Below are 10,781 nucleotides of genomic sequence, written 5' to 3' on the forward strand. Positions count from 1 at the left end.
GAGCAGCAGTGAGATTTCTTCCCTGTTGGTCTCCACTGGTGTTTCTTGAGGTGTTCTGATCGGGAGGGACTCTTCTCTGCCTCGTCAGCTTCATGATGTTGTTGAGGCTCCCCAGAGGATCGACGATAGTCACATCTCTCCCCTGTGTGAAATACAAAGTCAGACAGATTGTTAAAGGCCCACAACAGCAGAAATCCACTGTAAAAGGTGATGCCAACAGCGTAGCCATGATGTTGTACAACAATTGACGTCTGTAAAAGAATGTTAAAATTATTTGACAATTGTCTTAAGACAATCAAGTGAGCAATAAGTCATATTGTCTTCCCCTAACAACAACATAGACCTACTGTAGGACCCATAACTTCCCCTAACAACAACATAGACCTACTGTAGGACCCATAACTTCACCTAACAACAACATAGACCTACTGTAGGACCCATAACTTCACCTAACAATAACATAGACCTACTGTAGGACCCATAACTTCCCCTAACAATAACATAGACCTACTGTAGGACCCATAACTTCCCCTAACAACAACATAGACCTACTGTAGGACCCATAACTTCACCTAACAACAACATAGACCTACTGTAGGACCCATAACTTCACCTAACAATAACATAGACCTACTGTAGGACCCATAACTTCCCCTAACAACAACATAGACCTACTGTAGGACCCATAACTTCACCTAACAATAACATAGACCAACTGTAGGACCCATAACTTCCCCTAACAACAAAATAGACCTACTGTAGAACCCATAACTTCACCTAACAATAACATAGACCTACTGTAGGACCCATAACTTCACCTAACAACAACATAGACCTACTGTAGGACCCATAACTTCACCTAACAACAACATAGACCTACTGTAGGACCCATAACTTCACCTAACAATAACATAGACCTACTGTAGGACCCATAACTTCCCCTAACAACAACATAGACCTACTGTAGGACCCATAAATTCACCTAACAATAACATAGACCAACTGTAGGACCCATAACTTCCCCTAACAACAAAATAGACCTACTGTAGAACCCATAACTTCACCTAACAATAACATAGACCTACTGTAGGACCCATAACTTCACCTAACAATAACATAGACATAGGATTATAAATAATTTAATATTTCAGGTGAAACATGGAAACTAAAATGTGTTTGTCATGACATTTCATAACCTGATCACCAGATAATTGTGTGAATAATCCCACTAGGCTCCTCTGTAATGTGTTGTCATTCTAAATGTCCTGAATGAAGGAAAATAGCTCTGTGTGTTGTACAATAGCCTGTCCATTAAGTAACAGTTCTCTACACATGAGCTAAGTATCTCCGTGTCCAAACAGAGTAACGAGACGCTACTGTAAATCAAGCAGACAGTAACATTATAAACGTATTCATAGTGTAGTGAATTCGGGGGGAAGTCCTGAGCTGAACTCAAACCTGGTCCAGTGACTGTCAAGCCAACACTTTAGAAATGTTACGAAAAGATGTCTGAACTTCTTGATGAGGTCGCTAGGTTTTGGGTTGAGGTTGCTACAATAGCTTTCTCTATGAATGTGAGAGTGGTTACATTTCTCCAGACCCCATCCCACAGCTGTTTACTAAACCAAGTCTCATGGCAGCCATTTTGTTGCTGTTTAAATCCTAGGTTGTCCCTTTTAAAAAGCCAAATCAATCGATCAACCAATCTGCAGTTCAAACAATAACAAAGATGGCTCTTTCACTCCATAAACTGCATCCTCCTCTCTCTCCGCTTCCTCTTCTTTTACTGTAACATCCTCCTCCTCTTTCACTCTGAACGAGTCTTCCTTTTCTTTCACTGAAACGTCTTTCTCTTCTTCTTTAGCAGGAGGAGAGTAGCTTAGTGAACTCATGGTCGGAGATGTTCGCTAGCTAGCATTAGCAACTAGCCTAGTTCTAAGCTAATTTAGCAAACCAGCTAGCTGACAAACAACGTAAATATATAATTAAATGGGCCAACACGTACATACGACAGAAGTGTGTTTAATACACAGCGACTAATATACACCAAAACAGTGTAAAGAGAGTGAATGTTGTAGCTATGTTTGCTATAAAGCTACCGAGGTGTCTAACTGTTGTTGTTGAAGGAGCGTCCCGTCCACTAGATTATACGTCACACTGGCAGCGTCGCCTGAACCTAAAAGACGCACATCGCCATCTGCTGACTGGAGGGGCAACGCAGTTGAGGAACCAACAGTTTATTTTTTATTAATTAAAGTTGATTATCATATTAAGTCGTTTAAAGAAAAGCATGTGTTGATTGATTCGTTTTTAATGAGTGATAATTTAAAACAAACTTTAGATCCACTACATATTTACATTGAACCATAGTTCTGATATGGATCATTTTGACCCCTGAGGCATATCTTTTATCACAGCCAAAATATGGTTTATTCTTTTCATGACTTGTCAATCAACTTGTTCTTAATAAATCTAAATCCTGGTTTAGTGTTTCTGTATCAATATGGACTTTTAACAAATTCAAATCCTTTGGAGTCATTTTGACACCAGCCAAAAGCACCTTTGATAAATAGGACGTTTATTTCAAAATCAAAATCAAATTTTTTGGTCACATACACGTGTTTAGCAAATGTTATTGCAGGTGTAGCAAAATGCTTGTGTTTCTAGCTCCGACAGCAGTAATATCTAACAAGTAATATCTAATCATTTCACAACATATACCCAATACACACACATCTAAGTATTTGAATGTAGGTTTCTCTGTAGACATGATCCATCCCACCAGAGGGTGGAGGGGCACCTGTGTCAGTGGTTTTGACCAGATAAAACACCTGCAGACACACAGTATAGTGCCTCCCATGTTCTCTCCTAAGATTGGACTTTCTATACCACGTATCACCTGACTGTGTACAAAACTGCCAATGATAGAAACCACTTCCAGTGGTATACAGTGTATTCATTAAGTATTCAGACCCCTTCACTTATTCCACATTTAGTTACGTTACAGCTTCATTCTAAAATGTAATATGTTTTTCCCCTCATCAATCTAAACACAAAACCCCATAATAACAAACCAAAAACAGATTTGACATTTTTGCAAATGTATTTACTTAAGTATTCAGACCCTTTGCTATGAGACTCGAAAATGAACTCAGATGCATCCTGATTCCATTGATCATCTTTGAGATGTTTCTACAACTTGATTGGAGTCCACCTGTGGTACATTCAATAAATTAGACATGATTTGGAAAGGCACACACCTGTCTATATAAGGTCCCACAGTTGACAGTGCATGTCAGAGCAAAAACCAAGCCATGAGGTCAAAGGAATTGTCCGTAGAGCTCTGAGACAGGATTGTGTCGAGGCACAGATCTGTGGAAAGGTACCAAAAATGTCTGCAGCATTGACGGTCCCCATCAACACAATGGCCGCCATCATTCTTAAATGGAAGAAGTTTGGAACCACCAATACTCTTTCTAGAGCTGGCCGCCCGGCCAAACTGAGACATCGAGGGAGAAGGGCCTTGGCCAGGGAGGTGAACAAGAACCCGAATGTTCACTCTGACAGAGCTCCAGATTTCCTCTGTGGAGACGGGAGAACCTTCCAGAAGGACAACCATCTCTGCAGCACTCCACCAATCAGGCCTTAATGTAGCAATGATTAAATTGTCAACATGTATTTCAATGGACAATTTTGTGAACTGTTCTGTGAAAGGTGTTGGCTAGAGATGACTTGCAGGAGCTTGCAGGGATTTGTAGTCTTGCATGTCGTCTACTTTGATGCTAATTAGCATATTTGAAGCAGAGAGTAAAAGGAGACGAATATATTGATACAAGTATTTGTATTTATTATTGATCCCCATTAGTTCCTGCCAAGGCAGCAGCTACTCTTCCTGGGGTTTATTATGGATCCCCATTAGTTCCTGCCAAGGCAGCAGCTACTCTTCCTGGGGTTTATTATAGATCCCCATTAGTTCCTGCCAAGGCAGCAGCTACTCTTCCTGGGGTTTATTATGGATCCCCATTAGTTCCTGCCAAGGCAGCAGCTACTCTTCCTGGGGTTTATTATGGATCCCCATTAGTTCCTGCCAAGGCAGCAGCTACTCTTCCTGGGGTTTATTATGGATCCCCATTAGTTCCTGCCAAGGCAGCAGCTACTCTTCCTGGGGTTTATTATGGATCCCCATTAGTTCCTGCCAAGGCAGCAGCTACTCTTCCTGGGGTTTATTATAGATCCCCATTAGTTCCTGCCAAGGCAGCAGCTACTCTTCCTGGGGTTTATTATGGATCCCCATTAGTTCCTGCCAAGGCAGCAGCTACTCTTCCTGGGGTTTATTATAGATCCCCATTAGTTCCTGCCAAGGCAGCAGCTACTCTTCCTGGGGTTTATTATGGATCCCCATTAGTTCCTGCCAAGGCAGCAGCTACTCTTCCTGGGGTTTATTATGGATCCCCATTAGTTCCTGCCAAGGCAGCAGCTACTCTTCCTGGGGTTTATTATAGATCCCCATTAGTCCCTGCCAAGGCAGCAGCTACTCTTCCTGGGGTTTATTATGGATCCCCATTAGTTCCTGCCAAGGCAGCAGCTACTCTTCCTGGGGTTTATTATAGATCCCCATTAGTTCCTGCCAAGACAGCAGCTACTCTTCCTGGGGTTTATTATGGATCCCCATTAGTTCCTGTCAAGGCAGCAGCTACTCTTCCTGGGGTTTATTATGGATCCCCATTAGTTCCTGTCAAGGCAGCAGCTACTCTTCCTGGGGTTTATTATGGATCCCCATTAGTTCCTGCCAAGGCAGCAGCTACTCTTCCTGGGGTTTATTATGGATCCCCATTAGTTCCTGCCAAGGCAGCAGCTACTCTTCCTGGGGTTTATTATAGATCCCCATTAGTTCCTGCCAAGGCAGCAGCTACTCTTCCTGGGGTTTATTATGGATCCCCATTAGTTCCTGCCAAGGCAGCAGCTACTCTTCCTGGGGTTTATTATGGATCCCCATTAGTTCCTGCCAAGGCAGCAGCTACTCTTCCTGGGGTTTATTATAGATCCCCATTAGTTCCTGCCAAGGCAGCAGCTACTCTTCCTGGGGTTTATTATGGATCCCCATTAGTTCCTGCCAAGGCAGCAGCTACTCTTCCTGGGGTTTATTATAGATCCCCATTAGTTCCTGCCAAGACAGCAGCTACTCTTCCTGGGGTTTATTATGGATCCCCATTAGTTCCTGTCAAGGCAGCAGCTACTCTTCCTGGGGTTTATTATGGATCCCCATTAGTTCCTGTCAAGGCAGCAGCTACTCTTCCTGGGGTTTATTATGGATCCCCATTAGTTCCTGCCAAGGCAGCAGCTACTCTTCCTGGGGTTTATTATGGATCCCCATTAGTTCCTGCCAAGGCAGCAGCTACTCTTCCTGGGGTTTATTATGGATCCCCATTAGTTCCTGCCAAGGCAGCAGCTACTCTTCCTGGGGTTTATTATGGATCCCCATTAGTTCCTGCCAAGGCAGCAGCTACTCTTCCTGGGGTTTATTATGGATCCCCATTAGTTCCTGCCAAGGCAGCAGCTACTCTTCCTGGGGTTTATTATGGATCCCCATTAGTTCCTGCCAAGGCAGCAGCTACTCTTCCTGGGGTTTATTATGGATCCCCATTAGTTCCTGCCAAGGCAGCAGCTACTCTTCCTGGGGTTTATTATGGATCCCCATTAGTTCCTGCCAAGGCAGCAGCTACTCTTTCTGGGGTTTATTATGGCTCCCCATTAGTTCCTGCCAAGGCAGCAGCTACTCTTCCTGGGGTTTATTATGGATCCCCATTAGTTCCTGCCAAGGCAGCAGCTACTCTTCCTGGGGTTTATTATGGATCCCCATTAGTTCCCGCCAAGGCAGCAGCTACTCTTCCTGGGGTCCAGCTAAAATAAAGGCATTTGTACCATTTTAAAAACATGACAATACATTGACAACACACTGTGTCCTCAGTCACCTTGTCCCAGAGAGGTTTACATGGTTATCAAAACATCACACCAGGGTGAGTCTAAACAAAACACAGCCCTGTGGGGAAAATGAATGGAACCATCTCCCTGTTTGACCTCTAGTTGTTATGGATATTATGACTCTACAGAGACACACAGTGGACGTGTCAAAATATGTTCCATTGATAAATCACACTTTATTTAACCTCAATGTCATCTTGTGTTTACATGGCATTGTAGATTGTAGCTGTATATAGGATGTATTCTGGATGTTTTCAGTGTGTTTTTAACCCTTTCAGACAATGGATTAATCACAATTAAAAATAGTGCACTAACATTACACAAAGTGAACTCAAGTCTGACAGCCCAAACAAACACACACATTCTCAGTCAAAAACACAAGTCAGAACACAGCCTCTCGATTCTCTCGTGTGTTTTCAGGTTCTCTGACTGGGAAAAGGTCTTTCCACAATGAGAGCAGTGGTATGTCTTCTCCTCCTGTGTATTTGTATGTATTCCTTCATGCTCTTTCAGGTACCTTAACCGGGTAAATCTCTCTCCACAATGGGAGCAGCGGTACATCTTCTTACCTGTGTGTGTCCTCTCATGCTTGTTCAGGTTTCCTACCTGGCCAAAACTCTTTCCACAATGGGAACATTGGAAAAGCTTTTCCCCTGTGTGTCCCCTCTCATGCGTTTGCAGGCTCCCTAACTGGGTAAACGACATTCCACATTGGGAACAGTGGTAAGGCTTCTCTCCAGTGTGTATTCTCTTATGTGTTCTCAGGCTCCCTAACTGAGTAAAACTCTTTCCACACTGGGAGCAGTGATGTCGTCCTGCTGGTTTGGACGTCTCGGGGTCTGGTTTCCCTGAAGGACTCTTCCTGCTGTCAGAAGGAGAGTCTGGTCTCTCTCCTGTCAAAGACAAACAGATGATTTAATTAAACAGAGACCTGAATGAAACCTTCATATGATAAAACTTCCTATGACGTTTAATCTAGACTAGATCCCTCAATCACCTGAAGTCACTTTTCACAAGTGTTATTAAAGCCACTACAAAATGCAGGTCTCTGTGTGGTTCTTAGTCAGAGAGGCCTATAGAATGGTCTAGAATGTCATTGTATGCTGTAGCGTTTACACCAGTCCAGCCTACGCTTGACACTCTAGCAATGATTAAGTACTTTATGATAACGCGGAAATTAAATAAACTATTTGGTATCATTTTTATGATGGAAGATTGAATAAGTGTGCTTCAAACGGTTTGCTTGTAATGATTAGTAGCCATCGTCTCGACTACCTGTGCATGAGAGTCCATTCAACTCAGTTTCCCTACCTGAAAAAAACGCCATTCCGTAAAGTGTATTCGCGCACGCAAATTCAGGAAGAAACCGAAGAGCAGATGGCCTGACCGCGTTTTGCGACAGTCGGCTCACTTGACCGCAGTCAACGGTGGGCTGGAATTCGCCTCCAGGAATTGCAGTATTGAATGAAGGCAAGTCCATTCCGTGAGACATTTAAGTTGTGATTTTGGGTGCAAATCCATTGTTAAAGTTTTGTTGTTGACCAGCTTCTTGATGCTATTCACATCTTACAGTGTAGCTTTATCAATTCCTACATTAAAACACAGCATTTAAGCTCAGAACTAGAGTAGAATGCCGTTTTAAAACCACGTATCAGTTCAACAACTATTTTCAAGACAGGACTTACTGGTGTTACTCAGATCTTCTGTCTCCTCCTCTTCTTCCCTCTCCTCCTCCTTCAATATGACAGTTATCTCTCCTTCATTCACTCCAAAAAAAGTATAATCGTTTTCTTCCTCTTCTTTCTGTGTAACAGCCTCACCCTCTACTTCTTCGTTTACTGTGACATACTCCTCTTCATTCTCCTCTTTCACGACAACGTTCAGCCAAATACCTTCTTTCTCCTTCCAGCAGACCTCTTTTTTAGCAGGAGGGCAGCAGCTTGCTGAGCTCATGGTCGGGGATGTTAGCCAGCTAACCTAGCTAGTTAGCGACTAGCCTAGTGATAGGCTCATTTATCAAGCCAGCTACCGTTACCTGACTAAACGGATATATGACATGAAATGGGGAAACTAGTTAAAAGACAGAATTATGTTCCAAAAACAGAAGTAAATATAGACCGAAGCAGTCTGAACAGCTTGAACGTTTCCGCTAGGAAGCTACCGAGGTGGCTGACGAGATGTTGTTGAAGAAGCGTCCCGTCCACTACATTATACGTCACTCTGATAGCATCGCCTGAAAAACGCATATCGCCATCTGTTGACTGGAGTGGTTAACGCAGATAAATGTTTATTTTATTTCCAGACAAAAAGTGCATTTTCACATTTCTTTCATTAAATAATAATTTAATAGTCAGACAACTGCAGATTTGTAATAAGTATGAATTTAAAACCTACTTCCACATTCTACCAACCCAACAGATGTTTCTACTACAGTGAATATTAACCAATGAGGTGGGTCTTTACACATTCTACCAACCAACAGATGTTTCTACTACAGGGAATATTAACCAATGAGGTGGGTCTTTACACATTCTACCAACCCAACAGATGTTTCTACTACAGTGAATATTAACCAATGAGGTGGGTCTTTACACATTCTACCAACCCAACAGATGTTTCTACTACAGGGAATATTAACCAATGAGGTGGGTCTTTCCACATTCTACCAACCCAGCAGATGTTTCTACTACAGGGAATATTAACCAATGAGGTGGGTCTTTACACATTCTACCAACCCAACAGATGTTTCTACTACAGGGAATATTAACCAATGAGGTGGGTCTTTCCACATTCTACCAACCCAACAGATGTTTCTACTACAGGGAATATTAACCAATGAGGTGGGTCTTTACACATTCTACCAACCCAACAGATGTTTGTACTACAGGGAATATTAACCAATGAGGTGGGTCTTTCCACATTCTACCAACACAACAGATGTTTCTACTATGAACACTTTCAGGTTCATTGAAGTTAAATTCCCAAAAAGCCTAAACAGGTTTGGTCCTTATCAGGTATTGGAGCGTTGAAAGATGATGCACAACAACGGTTTCTTCCACGAAACCACGACTTCAATAACCACCGCGGGCAAAATAACTGTAAAGTTATTCTCCATCGAAACGACTACCGCCACAATCAACCTGTTCGCAATACATGGGTATTGGATCTGACCTCATTGATCTGTCAGTAAGCTATGTTTACATGGGTATTGGGATCTAACCTCATTGATCTATCAGTAAGCTATGTTTACATGGGTATTGGGATCTGACCTCGTTGATCTATCAGTAAGCTATGTTTAGCTATGTTTACATGGGTATTGGGATCTCAGCTATAGTCTAATCCAGCAAAGGAGTCCTACCAGCTAGCAGTGTAACGAACCTTGTAGGAAAGTACTACGTGGCTCTGGTGGAAGATCAGACCTCACCACCATTTGACTGATGTTGGGGGCGTGTCTGAAGACTCCCCGTGGGATTCTTTAAAACCTCTTAAAGAGGCTGCGAATTTTTGCAGCTTTTTGTTAAAAATCGCGCAATATTTCAACGTCCTGCTACTCATGCCAGGAATATAGTATATGCATATGATTAGTATGTGTGGATAGAAAACACTCTGAAGTCTCTAAAACTGGTTACATCATGGCTGTGACTATAACAGAACGTGTGTAGGAGCCAAAATCCCAAGGAAAACTGTTCACAAAAAAACACACAAAAAATATCCCTCCGCCAGTCTCTGTATTGTCTATGGCAAGGGAAAATAGATAGCGTCCAGTTTACAATGCCTACAGCTTCCACACGATGTCGCCAGTACTGGCGATTGAGTTGAAGTTTATCCTTGGTGAGATGAGGAATAGGCACTTCCTGTCTTCGGGTACAATTGTGGCTGGTATTGGAGTGGCCATCACAAAGCCCTGACCTCAATCGTATAGAAAATGTGTGGGCAGAACTGAGAAGGCGTGTGCGAGCAAGGAGGCCTACAAACCTGACTCAGTTACACCAGCTCTGTCAGGAGGAATGGGCCAAAATTCACCCAACTTATTGTGGGGAGCTTGTGGAAGGCTACCCGAAACGTTTGACCCAAGTTAAACAATTTAAAGGCAATGCTACCAAATACTAATTGAGTGTATGTAAACTTCTGACCCACTGGGAATTTGATGAAATTAAAGCTGAAATAAATAATTCTCTCTACCATTATTTTGACATTTCACATTCTTAAAATAAAGTGGTGATTCTAACTGACCCAAGACAGGGAATTTTTACTAGGATTAAATGCCAGGAATTGTGATGAGATTAAATGTATTTGGCTAAGGTGTATGTAAACTTTGGACTTCAACTGTAGGTACCGTTACTGTGTTAAAAACAGGGGCAGTTGTAGGACTGATGTGTGTGGTGTTAAAGGGGAAATCTGACATTTGTTTCTAAACATTGGAGTAAAAAAATAATGCCAGCTTTGTTATTGTTTCAACTGCAGATTGGTTGTTTGTTGTGTTGGTTTTTTTAAAGGGGCAACCTGGGTTTTAAACAGAAACAAAATGGCAGCCCAGAGACCTGAGCTGTGTTGGAATACTCATACTAACTGTACTATTTGTGACGTACATTGAGTTTGTAGTTTGCTTATTGGTCGTAGTATGATATAGTTGGTTTAGCCAAAAGTTCCCTGGCAAGCATTTCTAAACTTCTTTGATATAGGGGGCGCTCTTTTAATTTTTGGATAAAAAAACTTTCCCGTTTTAAGCGCGATATTTTGTCACGAAAAGACGCTCGACTCTGCATATAATTGACAGCTTTGGAAAGAAAACACTCTGA

General features: G+C 42.3%; 1 protein-coding gene across 2 annotated transcripts; it reads right to left on the reverse strand.

The window, feature by feature from the left end:
* Positions 1-6,134: 6,134 nt before the first annotated feature.
* On the reverse strand, positions 6,135-8,230 carry LOC116366573 (gastrula zinc finger protein XlCGF7.1-like). Of its 2 annotated transcripts, none has more exons than XM_031818670.1 (2): positions 7,677-8,230; positions 6,135-6,875 (listed from the first exon to the last, which is right to left on the reverse strand). In XM_031818670.1, exons 1-2 carry the CDS (start codon positions 7,933-7,935, stop codon positions 6,352-6,354), a joined length of 783 nt encoding a protein of 260 aa, XP_031674530.1. In that variant the 5' UTR covers positions 7,936-8,230; the 3' UTR covers positions 6,135-6,351. The 2 variants fall into 2 exon arrangements, with proteins under 2 accessions (XP_031674530.1, XP_031674529.1); XM_031818669.1 differs by having other exon boundaries at positions 7,668-8,226.
* Between the last annotated feature and the right edge of the window lie 2,551 nt (positions 8,231-10,781).

Source organism: Oncorhynchus kisutch, unplaced genomic scaffold, assembly GCF_002021735.2.
Source record: "Oncorhynchus kisutch isolate 150728-3 unplaced genomic scaffold, Okis_V2 scaffold1546, whole genome shotgun sequence".
NCBI classification, from domain to species: Eukaryota; Metazoa; Chordata; class Actinopteri; order Salmoniformes; family Salmonidae; genus Oncorhynchus; species Oncorhynchus kisutch.